The sequence below is a fragment of the Hoplias malabaricus genome, chromosome 3 (genome assembly GCF_029633855.1).
Source record: "Hoplias malabaricus isolate fHopMal1 chromosome 3, fHopMal1.hap1, whole genome shotgun sequence".
NCBI classification, from domain to species: Eukaryota; Metazoa; Chordata; class Actinopteri; order Characiformes; family Erythrinidae; genus Hoplias; species Hoplias malabaricus.
Window position 1 is genome coordinate 28540258 of NC_089802.1, and position 17937 is coordinate 28558194.

At 39.4% G+C, this 17937-nt stretch overlaps 1 protein-coding gene across 2 annotated transcripts in view; it reads left to right on the plus strand.

The window, feature by feature from the left end:
- Positions 1-3219: 3219 nt before the first annotated feature.
- The window catches only part of arhgap27 (Rho GTPase activating protein 27), a 39904-nt gene continuing 25186 nt past the window's right edge, over positions 3220-17937 (plus strand). For both annotated transcript variants that reach the window (XM_066664108.1, XM_066664109.1), the window contains exons 1-2: positions 3220-3348; positions 7318-8231. In XM_066664108.1, the coding sequence (XP_066520205.1) occupies positions 7356-8231 (876 nt within the window). In that variant the 5' untranslated portion in view covers positions 3220-3348; positions 7318-7355. The remainder of the gene's footprint in view (positions 3349-7317; positions 8232-17937) is intronic.

Here is a 17937-nt window from a genome sequence, read left to right on the forward strand (position 1 = left end):
GACACAGAGAGAACACACCACACTCCTCACAGACAGTCACCCGGAGGAAACCCACGTGGACACAGGGAGAACACACCACACTCCTCACAGAGAGTCACCCGGAGGAAACCCACACAGACACAGGGAGAACACACTACACTCCTCACAGACAGTCACCCAGAGCGGGACTTGAACCCACAACTTCCAGGACCCTACTACCTGCTGTGGCACTGTGCCCCGGCAAATAAGTTGGAAAGCTTTTCTTTTTTCTTTTTTTTTTATTTGTAATTAAAAATTTAAACATTCTCCCACCCTTGTCATTTTATGGTAACTGGTGTGTAGTATTAAAAATGACAACCTCAATAACTAATATAACTGGTTTGAAACCAGCAAGTGAAGATTTAATTGGGTGCTGCATTCGTTATGAGCTCCATCAGGAAAACGTGCTACAGAATAGTGTGATGGATTTGTTCTGTTCTTAAGGCAAATATTGTATCCAGTTTTGATGAAAAAGTCAAAAAGTTAGCGATTTTGATTTTAGAGATCGTGAACATAGAATACTGAAACTTAATTTTTATTTATTCATTAATTTTAAAGAATAGTGTTAGGTTAATACTAGTAACTATGGGGGTGACACAATCTCACGAGATTAAAATGTGACAATAATTCTCATCAAGCTTGAACCTGTCTCACAGGGAAAAAAATCACTTCGGTAGTGAGAACTTTTTAAGAGGGATCTGGCAGCACAGTAGCAATGTCAGCGAATGTAAAAGCTCAGCAGTCAAAGTCAAAGGCAGCTCTCAGCAGAAGAGGCATCGCTTGTAATGCATCAAGAAACGTTTGTTCACAGCTGGAAGCAAAGAAAAGTAGGTTCTTCAGTGCAAACAGTGACATCGTCTGGGGGTGTGTCGAGGGTCACTAACTCAAGAAAGCCTCAAATACAGCGTTATCAAGTTGCACAAGGTCATTTACAATGTTTTATATAAATAAATAACAGGGAATTTGTGTGTGTTTCTGGGGCTGTGTTTGCCATGACACCATGTGCATTAGCCAGAGCTAGCTGCATAGGTTAAATTTTTCCGCTGTTCACAATCTCTGCAGGACGACTCTGAACTCTGCAACATTTACACGTGTTATATCTCACTCAGATCTGACTCCACGGTAAACAAAAAATTAACAATGATGCTGTCATGACTCTCACTGTATTCAGCTCCCCACTGATGACGTATCCTTGGTTCCCATCTAAGCTTGATATTAGACTTAATATGACTGGTTGTGGTTTGCACTAAGAAAAGGTGTATTTATTTTTGTTATATTTATTGTTTTTATTTATTATTTTATTTATTTATTTTTTATATTAAGTATATTAAGTGGAAAGTGGTTCTGTTCGGTCACACACTGCTTCGATTAAAAGCTAGAAACTCCTGCATATTTCATACACAGTTAAGTCTCAGGAGACTCAGTCGTACAGGAGAGAAACCAGTCTGTTGAGTTTTTTTTTTTACTTTGTCAAATAAAACTCCACAATTTTAAAAATATTTAAAAATCTCATCTCATCTCGTTCTCGAGAACCCAATATTGTGATTCGTCTCTTCGCGTAAAATGAGTGTCTCGTCACACCTATACTAGCAACAGTTAGCTTCCATAAAAGACAAGAGTGTGGGAATGTTTGAATAAATTACAAATACACACCCACACACACAAAACACTTTTAACGTGTTTATACATGTAATAAAATTTTATCTGGTGTCTTTTTGTGCTGAATTAATATTACAACTGTAGTTTTACAATGCTATAAGAGGTAAGATTTGCTAATAAATGCTTGCATGTATTAGCTTAACAATCAGTGGTTAGCTTAGTGGTCAGGATTACTCCACACCACAGGGATTCCCAGTGTTGATACGATCTATTGAGCTAATAACGGTAGCATACATTTACTAGACTCAATCATAGCACCATCACTACTGGTGTTGTCCTTGCCTCTGTTGGACATTGATGTCTCTAGTCCCTAAAATGACCCCCTTTGGTTGAGTCACACAACAGAAATAGCTCAAAAAACAGCTGTGCCATAAACAAGACGCATGTTAGCAGCAATGTGTCGGTGATATCACTGGGCGGTTTCAAGAACAAGCCACAGCAGGGCTCTTTCTTCACTCATCTGTCTCCTCCCTCATTCCTCTTTCATTCACTCTGCTTCTCTTTTCCTCACTCTTTCCAATGTGTGGAGAGAAGAGGCTAAACTGAGTAAGCTCCCAGCTGACACAACCCTGGAGCTAGTGTAGCTAAGCTTTTATCCATGCTCCAGTATGTTGTATTGTTTGCCATGTATTGTTCCTGTGTAAAAGAATGGATCAAGTGAATGTAGAACAACAAAAGTATAAGCCCTGAGCAACTTGTACTGTGGTCAGTACATGCATCAGCACAGAAATTACAGGGTGCACCATGCTGTTCTTCTCTTCTGGGTCATTCATTCATTCATCTTCTGTAACCACTTCATAATTATCAGGTACGTAGTGGGCACAAGGCAGGAACACACCCTGGAAAAAGCGTCACACACTCACCCAGTCACACACTTTCAGACACACACACCTGTGGACAATTTCACACATTCACCCAGTCACTCACACACTCACACCTGTGGACTATATCACACATTCACCCAGTCACTCATGCACTTACACCTGTGGACAGTTTCACACACTCACCCAGTCACTCACACACTCACACCTGTAGACAATTTCACACACTCAACCAGTCACACTCTTTTAGGCAGTCACATAGCCAATCCACCTACAAATGTGTGTTTGGACTGTGGAAGAAAAGCAGAGCACCTGGAGGAAACCCACGCAGACACAGAGAGAACACACCACACTCCTCACTGACAGTCACCGAGGCAGGGACTGAACCCACAGCTCTGTAATAAAAAGCCAAAGCTCCAAAGTCAGTCGTCAACATGAGCAGAAATACTGAGATGCCTCAGGGAGGTGTTAGTATGAGTAACTACTAATCTCTATTAGTATTTGAATTAAGTACAAACATATGTGCGAGTACATGGAAATAGTCACTATTCATCTCCAAAAACACTCCTTCAAACACTTTGCACGCCTTCCCTCAACCACACACACACACACACACACACACACACACACACACACACACACACACACACACTCAGAATCACAAGCTCACACACCCTCAAACCCGTCCAGCAACACAACCTCCTCCCTTCTCACACTGACTACGGCGCTGAGGGCGAGAACAGTGAGGGGAAGAAATGGGGAAGGGAGGTCGAAGACATGAAAGCACCTGTTCTCAGGGAGGTGTGGAGGAATAAAGGAGAACCTGGCCCTGCTGTCTCGCTCACCAGAGGTAGGCCCTCATCTTCACACCTTCCCTTTCATTTGGTAATGTCCTGTTGTGCTGTGTGAAGTGAAGTGAAGTGAAGTGAAGTGTACAGTTGTTTACAGCTTGGCCATATGGTAAAATCTTACTGCTTTCTGTTCCTTTTTTTGTGCCTTGGTTGACATTGCTTCTCTATGGTAACCCAACCTCCATTTTCTGCACTGCACTGACAGCACACTCAGAATGTTCCTAATGAAGTTAGTGCAGTCTGTGTTTGCCAGAAGTGGCACTCTTTTTTGTCATTGCTCAGTACAAGGCATCTAGCATCTACCAGTTAGCATCTACCAGAAGTGCAAGTATAGCAGAGGTCGAAGACAGGGTGCTAAAACAACAAAGCACATTAGTATATGTCTGTGCCAATATAGAAATATGTATATCGCTGTCCAAAGCCTCCTTTTGTTTGAAAGTTTCATGACGAATGGACCAATAGACATGCTCCACAATGATTTGCTATAAAACCTTTTAGCATTGACAGCCATTAAAATTTAGGAAGGTTTTTTACCCATCTCCTGTTAAGTTACTAATTTGGAGATAAGTTTTTCTTATACATAATTATCTTTCCCTATATATAAAAAGATATAAAAAAAAGATATAAATCCTATACATTGCGCTATAAGTGCTGTATAAGCTGAGAATAAAATAAAAATATAGAATATATTTTAGTTGTTACATATATATTTGTGCATCTTTGTATATATATAAGTATATGCATGTTTGTATAGAATATTTACAGTCTATTGATATACACAGATTACACAGAATATAAGACAGAGTATACTGTACATATACAGAATGTATGAATGCTAAGTATAAATGAGTCCAGTGTATACAGTATGTGGACAGTGTACAATACTAAGTGCAAATCATTGTATACAATGTTATTATATATATTATAATATTATATATTATATTGTCTCATGTATATATTAATGAGGAATTAGTAAAGGAATATAGGCTCTGTTCATTCATATTCATTCAAATGTAGACCAGGGTCGTAAACACTGCAGTGTAATTACCGTGGCTTTATGAGGTTTAGCACAGTGTGAGTGGAACTGGACTAAAACTGTTCACACAGTGTTCCACAGATACAGAAATATTTCATGCCATAAACACACTGTGCTATATTTAGAAGGCTATAAAAGGCTTTAAATCTTTCCGTGTCATTCATGTACTGATGCCATATCACTGGCCTAAGGTTGAAGGTGTGTACGACGGAACTGAAACTTCTAAACGCTTGGTGTGAAAGAGTACGATCTGTGCTCCATCTTTAGGAATTGAAAAAGTAATTCTGCACAATTCAATGGTGATTTAACACTTTTACAGCATTGAATGTATTGTCCATAAACACCGGTGGATATCTCTGTATCAATGATCAAATAGTGCTTCAGACATGTTTCTATGAGGCGGATGACTGATGCCTATCACCACCACTGGAATGTTTGTCTCAAACAGGGCATTTCACATCACATTTCACACCTTTGGACGGACATATGGTGTTGTTTACAATTTAGTGACGATTATTAAAGACAATTCAAGCAAATTCGCTTCAACTGGAGCTCCACGACCTCAGCAGAGCAGCTCTCAATATGTTCAGTCTGCATCATGTACCACTGAACATTTACAGACGTCAGTGTGGTCTTTCTTCTCATGAAGCGAAGCCCACATGTGTGTATTGTTGTTGCTCTGCTGTAAGGATGGGAAATTAGGGAACTCAGTATTCAGCCCATTCAGAGCAGGCCTTATTTGGAAATCCGAGATTGCAGTACACGGCTGCGGCTGTTGCTTTACGGCAGACAGCTGAAGGTTTTCCTGTTTCGTGGTTAGTGACTGCATTTCCCCTTGTTTTGAGTGCCTCCACTTCTCTCTGGGCTAAGGGTTTCATACACGCACTCCTCTGCAAACTGCATTCGCTTCCTGTAGCTGGTGCTGTGCACCAAAATGGGAGGATTTCTACTACACACCGTCTCTGAATGTTGTGCCTCTGACGCTGTACAAAGGCATCTCGTATAACACACAAACAAATGGAATAAAACTTTCTGAGAAAACTTTTAAAGTGGCTTTCAGATTCAGGGCAGGCTTTCCATTACAGTCGTAATGAAAGCAAGTTGAGTAATAGACATCTACTGAAAAAGACACAGTTCCTCAATTCACGATAAATGCAAATATGACAAACAGAGAAGAGTACTGTTTCTCTACATGGAGGGAAATGAAGCCAAGGAGTAGACTCCCTAAAAATGGAAAAAAATTTATTTGTAAAAGCTAAAATGTGTAAAATGAGTAGGCCAACTCAGTCCAAACAAACACAGGGAATGAATTAAAGCCCTGGTGTCAGGACAGTGTCTATGGGGCCCATCCTATTTAAATATGTAATAAATAACCTAGAATGGGTGAGTGTCTGGGTGTATTAGCGCTTACAGACAATGAATGAATGAATAAACCTAATTTGCATATCATAACTAATATGTATATAACACCAACAGTGTATACCTAATGGTACATGGTATGTGTCCTTAAATAAAAATAAACACCGGGCACCACCCCACTTTAGTACAAACACTGCAGGTCTCTTTTTTCTAGCCTGATATATAAAGACCCTAAAATGCAAGCAGACATGAACAAATAGTTCACAGTGAGGCTTTGTTTTGTTGAACCCAAAAGCAGCTAAGTTGTAGTCTTTGTAAAATAAATGTAGTTCAGTCCACATATAGGCTGATGTCAGGGAAACCAGTTCCTCCTGTTCGCAGATAGCTGGTGTTGATGAGCTGTCACACACCCGGCCTCTCCCTTTTCTTTCCCCTGCGGCATTTGAAGCAAACCCAACAGCAGCCAGGTTATTCCACTCGTCCATCTGCATTCTTCTTTTCTGAAAGGCCCTGGGTACTGACCTGAGATGAGGTCTGTTCTGCCTCACATGCTGTAAACATCATGGTGAAAAACATAAAGACCGATCCTGGGTCAGCACTGTCTGAAAAAAATCAGCAATAATGTCTGCTATGTAAACCAAATAATACTGCTCTCACTGACGAAACGCAGGGCTGATTGATTTGACACAGGACGCCCTGTGAAAGAGCAAGTGTCAAAGGATCCATTCTTTAGATTTCCAAACCCAGCTGACTGGTAAAATTGTTGGGTCCATTGCAGAGCCATTCTCTTAAGTGAGAGTGTTGAATTTGACATTTGTGCAGTTTCATTATTAGTGACTGGCAGTACAATTTAGGAGGGATTTACTTCAGAAAAATGCAGTGCCAGCAGTGTTTCCTTCAAAGAACCAGTGTTTTACACATAAATCCCTTTAGTCTTAAGGACAGAACTGTAGCGCTGTCATTAGCCTGACAACATCATTTAGCATAGTTGTATAAATGAATCAAATGAATCAACATGAGGTGTTGCATGAAATGAAATCATCTTTATCCAGATATAAAATAAAAAAAGCACATGGGTGTAGATGATTTCATTTAATGTATTTTCTTTACTATTTCATGTAAAAAAAAGAAAACATACACAGCTCCGGTGTGTTTTCCCTGTGTCCACGTGGGTTTCCTCCGGGTGACTGTCTGTGAGGAGTGTGGTGTGCTCTCCCTGTGTCTGTGTGGGTTTCCTCCGGGTGACTGTCTGTGAGGAGTGCAGTGTGTTCTCTCTGTGTCTGCATGAGTTTTCTCTGGGTGACTGTGTGTGAAGAGTGTGGTGTGTTCTCCCTGTGTCCGCGTGGGTTTCCTCTGGGGGACTGTCTATGAGGAGTGTGGTGTGTTCTCTCTGTGTCTGCGTGGGTTTCCTCCGGGTGACTGTCTGTGAGGAGTGTGGTGTGTTCTCCCTGTGTCCGCGTGGGTATATATATATATATATATATATATATATATATATATATATATATATATATAAATGAATTTCAAGTGAGATTACAAAATATTTCTTGTCTCTTCTTTTTTTTACCCACAGCTTCAACAATGATCCGATGTGAGCCTTGACCGGGCACAATGTCGGTTCCACAGTTGGTGGTGGTCAACTTCCAGTATGAGTACACAGCTCGTGATGGCTCGCAGGTGTCCATCCAACCCAACGAGCGATACGTGCTGGTGGCCAAGACCAATGACCACTGGTGGCACGTACGCAAAGACGAGGCCACCAAACCTTTCTTTATTCCTGCTAAATATGTAACAGAGTTACCTCCCGAGGACAACTGGGATTTTCCTGCACCTCCTGCAGAGGAAGGTGGCCAGGATCCCCCAAAACCTTCTGTGGAAACAGAGCCTCCTAATGAAAAGCAGTCTTCAGAGGTAACAATTAGGGACCCTATGTCCATCAAGAGAGACTCTGAGAAGGATGGTCATAGGATCTCAACGTTTATCATCCCTCAAGATCTGTATGACTTCAGCCTGTTTGGGTCAGCATTGTCAGAGGTTAAATCGGAGCAGGACACTAAACCTTGTGACCCGTACAAGGACGTTACAGAAGTGAACAGTACTCAAAGTGGAACACCATCCTCTCTTCCACTTACTGAAGAGGAAACCCCATATTCCATCTCTCCGTCACACTTTCCTTCATTCCTTTCCCAGGGTAAAGAAACAGAAACCAGCTCAGTTAGCAGTAAAATCTCATCGCCGACAAGCCCCAAAGAACTAAAAGAAGATATTGACATGCTAAGGAGGGCTGGTTGGGACCTGAAAATATGGGACCTCATGGAAGATGATATATATGAGACAATAGATAAAAAGAAAGATCAAGTGGTGAAGGAGCCTCAAGACAATGAGGCACAACTGGTACTAGACTCTGACTCTCTAGCTTCTCCTTCCATGCCAGTCTCTACAAAGAAACAGACTCCTGGAACTCCCACTGGAGAACTTCCAAAGAAGGTACAAGCTATTCTGATTTATACATGATTTATTCTTGATAATAAAGGGGCTGCTCATTTTATATGTAGTGTTATACTGCCCTGCTCTTACATTCTTGACTGCGCTGACCAGCAAATATGCCAAGTGATAAACTAATTAGCTTCTGATTAAATGCCAGTTAGCATTGGCTTTCTAATTGGATAAATAAATCCAGCTGTCTTTGGTAGTTTCCCTGATATTACTTTGGTATTAATGAGTCCAACTAATTTCTAAGACTGAATTTTGGAGGTGGGTCCAGATCAATTCATGGTAAAGTGTACATTATAAAAGGCATAATTCATAGACCATGATTGGGAATTACTGATTTTAAGGGTTTAACCTATAAATGACAACAAAGTAAACCTATATATATCACTCAGTAGTAAGGGCCATGCATGGCCACTATGAGGTGCTGTATTCAACCAAATCCACATGCCTCTGTGGTGAATCTTGCTGTCTGGAGTTCAGAACATTAATGTGGTGCTATCTTGAAATGACTCACAGAAAAGGGTAATGCCTGCTGGGACAGGCAGTGATGACAAGCTCCTTATTTTGGTACATGAAATGGTGCAACAGTTTTGTCATGCAGTTGCACTAGCGTATTTGGTCATTCTCTAGTTAAACCCATTAATTATTAGAATTAAAAAGGTGTTCTGAAAGTCAACAAGTATAAGTGCATGTAGTTTAAGGATAACAGAATTTCACTTGAACCATTCTGACTTCTGTGACCTTGGGCAAGATTCCTATCGCTATGCTCGTCTACATGTGTAACATGATTAAACATGTTTTAATGCTCTGGATAAAACTGTTTGCCAAATACCATAAAAATCCATCATTTTCAGATTCTAAACTTTAAAAACAGTAAATATCCATGATATGCTACTGCAGCTACTTTTCCAAAATCATTATGGTTCACTTATTTATCTCCTTTGATCAAATGCCCAGACTAACAAAGACTAGGCTTTGATTGCTACACTTTTCTGCCAAAGTGATCTGCATGTGAAAGGCTGTTTTTTTCCTGACTGGTTTGATTGCTAGTGCTATGAGACTCTCTCTCTCTCTCTCTCTCTCTCTCTCTCTCTCACACACACACACACACACACACACACACACAGAGAGAGAGAGAGAGAGAGAGAGAGAAAGAGCGCTAGCTAATTTCCAAAGAAATTCTACTCCTTCTCAGTGTCTTTTTCACACTTTTTTATACAAAGAGACTGGCTACAACAGTAACATTCAGGTCAAAGTAGATCTAGCTTGCTCCCTAACAGCTAACTACTAAACAAACAGCTCATAACATAACATAACATAACATATATATTAAGTGATTTGTAATTTTAAAAGTTTTAAATAAATTGTTTACAGTAATTAGGAGGAAGACCATCATTTGAAATGAATTCATTTACGGTTATTGATAAAATCTCATGAAATAATAATCTTTTTTTTTTTTTTTTTTTTTTTTACAATTATTTGACACAGTGTTAGGGACATAGGTGTGATTAATATTTTCCTGTGGGATTTTATTCAAATTGCACAGAGGCACTGGCTCAAAATAAATCAATATATTAATACAATTACTATGTTTTATAATGCGGTATATTCACTATATATCAGGTATCCAGGTGTAAACTATAGACTAAATATAGTAACTAGTATAAGGGGCATTTTGTTTTTGTTTTGTTTGTTTGATTTGAAAATATTCTGTATCTATGTCATGTTTACACCCCTGGAATAACTGGTCCGTGCAGTGTTTTGTGTTGGCCTGGGGCTGAAAGTGTTAATCTTCATGCAAAGCTCCTCCCTCCCTTGGGCCCCAGCACCTGTTTTCCTCAGGAGGAGGGACTTCACTTTTCCTCAACTCCACTGAGCATCCAAAACACAGCTTCTCTGTTTGATCCTTTGATTTAATGTTGTATATTTTTTTTATTAATATAAAAGTGTTGTCTGAGGACTGTGGGAGTGATCCCAAAGATAAAGCACGTGATGCACGGTAGGCTTTCTTACAGGTTCTTGTGTTTTACTGCATGTAAACTTCATTTTCGAACTCTTCGTTCCGCCTTAAATGGTGCAGCATTACGTTCTAGCGCCGGAGGCTGCAGAATGTAATGCTGCGCCATTTAAGGTGGAACGGGGAGTTTAAAAAAAAGTCTTGGGGAAACGCCTTTTTTTGATGTAAACTTGATGTGAGGTGGAAGAGGAAACTTATTTAAGATTGAATTTTCTGTATATCACTCAATTTTGTCTAAATTAACTGAGAAGTTTTCCCATTCAAATATTTTAAACCTATTGTTATACCTCACTCCTATTTAGTTTAGAGATTTCTTTGTAGTTTTTATACATTTAGGCCTTTACCCTACTTCACAAACTTCACTTTCTTCTTTCCACTGATAGGGAGAGTTGTTTTCCTTATACTCCTTATACAATTATTTTCCGATTCATTTTCCTTCATAATAACTCACAATGACACAATATTGAATGTAGGACAGGTGTAATTTGTGTTTGCTTTTAGCAAAGTGTTACTCCTTGGCTTTGAACTTTTCAGAGCTGATGTTCAGTGATGATTTCTTGTAGAGTGGTATGCAAAATTTGACACATCCTAAAAATAACATGCAAAAGCAATGCAAATTTTCCTACACTGTTTCTATTTGTTTGCTTCTGTATTTATTTTTTAAATGCAGAAATATTCAGACAGAATACATATAAGGCATTTTCAGCCATGCCACCATTACTTTTCTTGGGGATGTGCTGTATGGAAAAGCCCAGGCTCTGGACGCCTGCCACTGAAGTTCTGGTTACCATGACGATGGGGCATCCAAGGGTGGCATGGTCGAGGTGCCATTCAGTTCAGCAAGCACAATATGCAGAAGTCCCGGATATGTAGGTCAGCTTATGCTAATGCGAGCTCACGCCATTTCAGTGCAGAGCCCTGAAACCCATTCTAGAACCAAAACTGTCCAGAAGTTTGTGGATACCTGCTTGGACAATGTATCTTCTAGCTTTGTTTATTATTTTTGGTTGGTGGACTACTCACAGTCCAGGGCTTTAAAAACTCCAGTTGCACTACTGTGCCTGATCCACTCGTCCCCCTAAAACACACACTAACACACCACCACCACGTCAGTGTCACTTCAGTTCTGAGAATGATCCACAGCCCAAATCAAAGTCTACCTGCTCTGTGGGGATCCTGTGGAGGTCCTGACCATTGAAGAACAGGGTGAAAGGGGTCTAACAAAGTATGTGGAGCCACAGATCATGGGCTAAGTGGGTATAAAGCTCATTAGCACTGTGGAACCAGTGGAACTGTGTTCTCTGGGATGAACTGAACTGGTGTTTGTGATCCAGAACTAATCATCCAACACCAGCTCCTGACTTTACTAATGTTTATGTGGCTGAATGCCAATAAATTCTCACAGAAATGTTAGAAATGTTAATATAACTAGTGTAAAGCATCCTCTGGATGTTGTCAGTGTGATAAAGGCCTTTCTCCAGGTCATTAATCTATAAGGAAAGTTGTGGTTGTGTGTTGTTGTGAGTGTGGAAAGCAGAGAGAGACCAATCCAGTGCTGGTAATTGCTGGCTAGTTACATAACCGTAGCCATGCACTGTACCATGGAAATTAGGGGATTGGAGCCTTCTCTTGGTCCGTTCTTTGTGAAGGACAGCTGCTGTGTTCAAATGTTGTAGTAAAGTAAAAATCCACAAAAATGGAGATACATGTTTATAATTAGACAGCAATGATATATTTGTTAAAAAGCTAACGGTTATATAATAAAAATAAGAAAAAACAGCATGGATAAGTAATTACAATAGTAATTACTGGTAATATGAACATACACCATGTAAAATCAGAAGAAATGTTAAGGAATGTTTTTTTCCCCTCTCAGAAAATAGTGAAACATGCCTAGAGTGAACGGGCAGAGCTGAACTCTCTATTGCCTGCTTATAACTATATATATATATATATATCCCAAAGGAAAATTAGCACATACTGAAATGTGTTGATTTATATAACTTCACACAAGCCTCAAATTCTTGTTTTTTAATTTTATTGTTCAATTTTTTTCATGTATTTTAGATTTAGTGCACAAATTTCACAGATAAATTTGCAAAAAAACAAACAAAATAAACCTTACATTAATATTCTGGAGGTCCAGGATAACCTTAAGTTTTATCTTATTATTTTATTTCATTTAAATATATTGTGTGTGTGTGTGTGTGTGTGTGTTTTAAATGAGAAATTTGTATAACAAGTTGATTTCCGTTCTGCTGTTACAGGTCACTAATAGACCACAGAAAAGGGTTGTGTTTGAGGAACTGAGGTTCTTTGCTTGAATAAAATCTATAGGTGAAAATGCTCTGTGACCTTTCTGCTTATAAACTAAGGGATATATTTAAACACAAGCCATAACTTTCCAGTAAAATTGTACCACTGATAGATTTGGAAATAAGTAAAACACGTAATCTTGTGTCTTGTGGAAGTGTGGACCAGATTACATAACAGTCTGGGGTCTGTCTGTAGTTTCACTGTCTGAGTTTGAGGATTTCTCTGTGACTGATCAGCAGAATTGAAACCTAAATCGGTATCCACAGTGTTGTCACTAACACAAGGTGATTGCAGGCAAAGTGGCAACTGTTTGTATGTGGGAGTCAATTACATAATTATTGGGCTTGTTCTCCCCAATCACTGAGAAAAATAAATATTTTGGCTTAATATTTATTGTTTAAAACATCTTAATTAAATGATGCAGGCATGTAGTCATTCATTCATTCACTGTCTGTAACCCTTATCCACTTCAGGGCGGCGGTGGGTCCAGATCCTACCTGGAATCACTGGGCGCAAGGGAAGAACAGGCCCTGCAGGGGGTGCCAGTGCTTTGCAGGGCGATGGCATGCAGTTAGCATCATGCTAATTGATGTATTAAGCTTCCTTTACTTGCTAAAGGGGCAGATATTTCTTTTCCCATGTTTAAGCCTTTCTAAACGTGTAAAAGGAGATTTAAATTTGAGTATAAATCATCTGAATTATTTATTAAAAACTCGCACCACACTTTGCCTGGAATCTATTCAGCAGCAACATCAATATTACACACACTGTACACACACCTCAGCTGATTCAGACACTGATGTTTCTCATAATTACTTTGTTGACCTTATCATTCATGAAAAGGCATTTGAGGAGGCTAATGTTTCGTGGGCACTTTCTGGATGTGTGTTCAGGATTGTGTAGCTAACTGACCAAGTAATGTCCAGTTTGTCCAGTCTATAGGCCAATCCTGAGGTGCCTATAAATCACCCTATACTAGTTCAGAAAGTGTCAATAATAAATAACGTGGACTCTAATTTAATGAAAAAAAAAACATATATATTTTATCTAATCATTAATTTCTGCTTTAATAATCTTATCTTGCTCAGCTCCAACAATGGAGCCAAAGTCTTATTTATCTGTATTGTTGATCAGTTGCATTGCACCACCACCGTCTGGTAGGTGGACGGTCTACATTTTTTGGCCTGTTCTGTGGCACACATTTAGCTGAGTTCCTCTCCTGGGGCAGCTGTCATTTGTAAAAATTGACAGTGATATATAGTGTGTTGTGGTAGGTTAGTTTCCGGAGGCTATTAGCTAGTGTAGAGGGTTCAGCAGACTTTGTCAGACTTTGGTTAAAGCCATTTACAGCTCCTTATCAAATGAGGTTTTGATATAAATCAGATATAGATTTGACTGGATTAACAAGATTTAATAGATTTTTTATATTTACCTGAGTCGTGTAAAATGAATTAATGTGTCTTACATATTAATACAGGTTTAAATTGATGTAAAATATTATTTTTTTTATCCTGACTGCAACTTTTCTTGGCCTTTTTTGTTACTTTTTTTTGAGCCAGTTTTACAGTAAACAAAATGTAAACTAGATTTTTGTATGGTTTTGAGTTTAGTAAATGCAGCTGAAGTGCAGTTTCCACTCGAGGACCTTGTTTACAGTGTAACTCTGATATTCTGAAGCGCTGGTCGGGTTATGGTTCAAGAAGAGGCTACGTGAGGGGGGGCAGTCTATTGCTCTGTGTCGTGTCTTTTATATAACACTGTAACCTCAGCCTTGTTTGTTTTCTTGTTATTTAGTTCCTCATTTCAGACGGTAACTTATAGGGGTGCTGTTGTGTTTGGTGTGAGACTTAAGACCCCCCCCCCCCTTCACCACACACACACACACATACACACACACACACACACACAAAACTATTCAAAACAGGAAGTGATGTCATGGAGACTACACTTCTGGCTAGTCACCATCACATACAGATGTTTACAGTGAATGATACAGAGGAATAGAATAGAGAAGATACAGTGCTTTTAACCACATGCTGAATGTTGTTTTGGTTAAGGAATGAATACATGCTCACAGAGGGCACACCCTGCGTTGTGTCTAAAACACTTTTAATAGCGTAATTCACAATTGACATTTTAATGCGTACTTCTACCATTATCATTGTTGTTCTGATATAATAATACTTTACATTCCAAGGATTTATTGGATGGTGGAGGGGAGTGGTTGTATCAGAAACACTCCCTGTCTCTGAAATGGCTCCCTATGCACTATTCCCTATGTTACTCACTATACAGTGCACAATTATATGGAAATCAGGAGGCTAGGGAAACATTTTGGACTCTTAATCATTTCGGGTTTTTTTTACATGGATTGTACACTTCTTTTTGCAGTGCATTTTGGGATAGTTTAAATGCACTGGAAATTGCCCACTATGTTTTTGGACACTACTAAAAAATGGCGGAACCCCAAACTAGTGGGCCACAGTTTCTAACACAGTGACTATGCTTTCAAACACCACTCCAGAAAGGCTCTGGAATTAAATACTAAATGTTTGCTATACTTAGGGCTGGACAATAATTCAATATCAATATTTATATAATGTTTTGATAACAATTATATTTTCTTTATTTAAATATACATTATTTACAGCGTCTGTCACTGACTGACGGTCATTACGGGGTGCTGACATCAGTAAATTGCACTCAATTTTAAAATTAATTTAAAAATATTAATATTGACAATGACAAAAAGGTTGTTGTTTGATGATGTCAAGTTGCTTTCAGTTCTTGGCAGTTTTTTATTGTTCATATCGATATCGGAATTATGTCGTATTGACTGAAATTTAGAAGTATATTGTGATATAAATTTTGGCCGTATCGTCCAGCTCTAGCTATAGTTTAGGAGTGGGTGATTTGCTAAAAACATACCATGATATAACTTTTTTACGATACATAAATATGTTCAATGATATATTGACAGACAAAAATGTAAAGGGTTTGACACATGTTTAAACTCAGCATTCAACATTTTCCACACCGCACAGCACTAAACCCCATTTAACAGGACTAATTATAGTCTGTAACAAGTTCTCTTTTATCAATATCTGTGACACAATCACAAAAACATAACCAATCTTCATAATTATCTCCATAACCAATGGGGTCACAGTCCACTATAGTGAACAGGGCCCATATTCAGCAGACTGACTCCTTTGCATGTAATGTTCATTGGAAGCCCAGCATGATTTGTATTTGAGGAAACATTGGCCTTGTTTGGAGAACCGGCTGCTGGTTCCTGTCCTCCTCTGATCTCTGAGGTGATTAGGATAATGCTGAGGTATCTGCCACGGCCAGTTTTCTGCTATAGCTGGACTAGGCATGTTTCCAGCCTGATAAGGTGTTTATATACGAGCGAGTGTTTGCTCAGGTGTGTGCAGGTGTGTGGGTTGGAGTCTTTTGCCTCCAGCCATTGTTACACGCTGTCGCCATGTAACAGCCGCTTTAGGCTAAAGACAGTGTATCTCAGAGCTGTGAGGTAATCCAGGATTCGAGGGCATGCTCCATGATGTAACTATGAAGGCGTGGGGTGGGTGGGGATGGGGTGTGTGGATGACTGCCTACAATAGCCTCTCTGTGTGAGAGAGGGGCAGTGTGTGTGTGAGTGTCAGCGTTTATGTAGGTATAAATCATGATGTGGGGACCTAAACCTGCTTACACATTCAAATCGTGGGGACCTCTTCATTTTGGAGAACACAGGCATGTGCCCACTATGTCAGTGAGTTGGGGCCAGTTTGTATGTGTGTTTGTGTGTGTAACTGGCCCCCCATTTACATAGTGGGGACCTGCCTTTTTGTGTGTGTAAACCAGGTATAATAATGTAGCGGGGACCTAAATGGAGGGGACTTCTTTCCCTTGTGAGAAGCACAAAATCTAAGTAATTTAGGGCCAGTTTGTGTGTGTGTGTGTGTGTGTGTGTGTGTGAGAGAGAGAGAGAGAGAGAGAGAGAGAGAGAGAGAGAGAGTGTACCAGACCCCTGCCTCATCACTCACTGTTTCACCGACATAAGCAATTGGGTTAAGTAAGCAATCCCATGCATTCTCAGTCTGGGCCTCCACAGTCTGTCCATTCTCTGTTCATTAGGGCTGTGAATTCCTCGTGGTATTTCAGTGTACGAGCAGTTTTGAAATTCTGGGTCAGCTGATGCTGATTTGCTCTGGAAAACTCTGGCAACTCTGGCTTTTCTGCAATTGAACAGGCATTTTAAAGAAAGAGACCTGCGAAAAATTTCAGATTTACCTAGATTTTCCTTTGCTCTAATTCTGTCAGTCTTCAGGTTTATTGTCTGAGGTTTACTCTGTAGTTGATATATATGGAACACAGTGTTGTTATTAAATAAAAAATTTATCTGCATCACATAAAAAAAAATGCAGTGAAACTAGAACAGCTGTACATGAGCCTAAAGTCACCATGACCAGTGCTAAAGATGGAGTAGAGGGTTATAAAGCCATGGTTGTGCTGACCCTTGCAAATTCCCCAAATGTGGGAATGTTGACTGCATAATTATAGATCGTGGGTGACAGCCTTCACACCCTCCCCTAATTATTAAGAATGAAAAGGAGTGAAGGATCTATGCTTTCTTTTCCTGCAACCTCTACGGCTGAAGCATCTTTGAGCAAGACATATAACCCACTGTGTGTCTAGGTGGCTACCTCTGTGTAGCAATAAGCTACGAGAGGTCATGCCAAACTCTGCTTTGCGTTGTACCAAACTTAACCATACCCATGATAAAATTGCAGTAAAGTGCGGTTTTAAGTGGCTTATTGCTTTTATTTAATGTTGGTCAACATAAAATACGATAAAATATACAAAAGTTCATAAATATATTATAAATGAAATAAATAAATAAATATTCATAAACAAATATTCACAATAAAGTATTCTTCCGCCACACAGTGTAGTCCATTAATGGTAAGCACTGTTGCTAAGCAACATGAGAGCAACTCCGTTGAACAAAATATGTTCACATATATTCTGGGTTTTTTAGCTGAGTAGAAATACTCACAATTCTGTCCTCTTTCTGAAGGTACTCTTACTTTAGAGGAGAAGCTGCAAGAAGTTTAGTGCTAGAGTGTGTTTTAGCCTTTAGCTCAAGAAGCTGGCTGAGTAGCATTAGCTTAACCAAGCACTGTATTGTCTCCTGATTTCACGCTGTTCTTAGATAATTGAATAAAACTGTGACAGTGAACTTCAGTGTTCAGTTTATAAATCACATATGTGAGTAGTATTTGTAATAACCGTTCCTTCACTAATGTAAATTCTGGAAGCTTAGCAGTTTAACATGAAAAGTCACTACCAAGGTTTAAAACA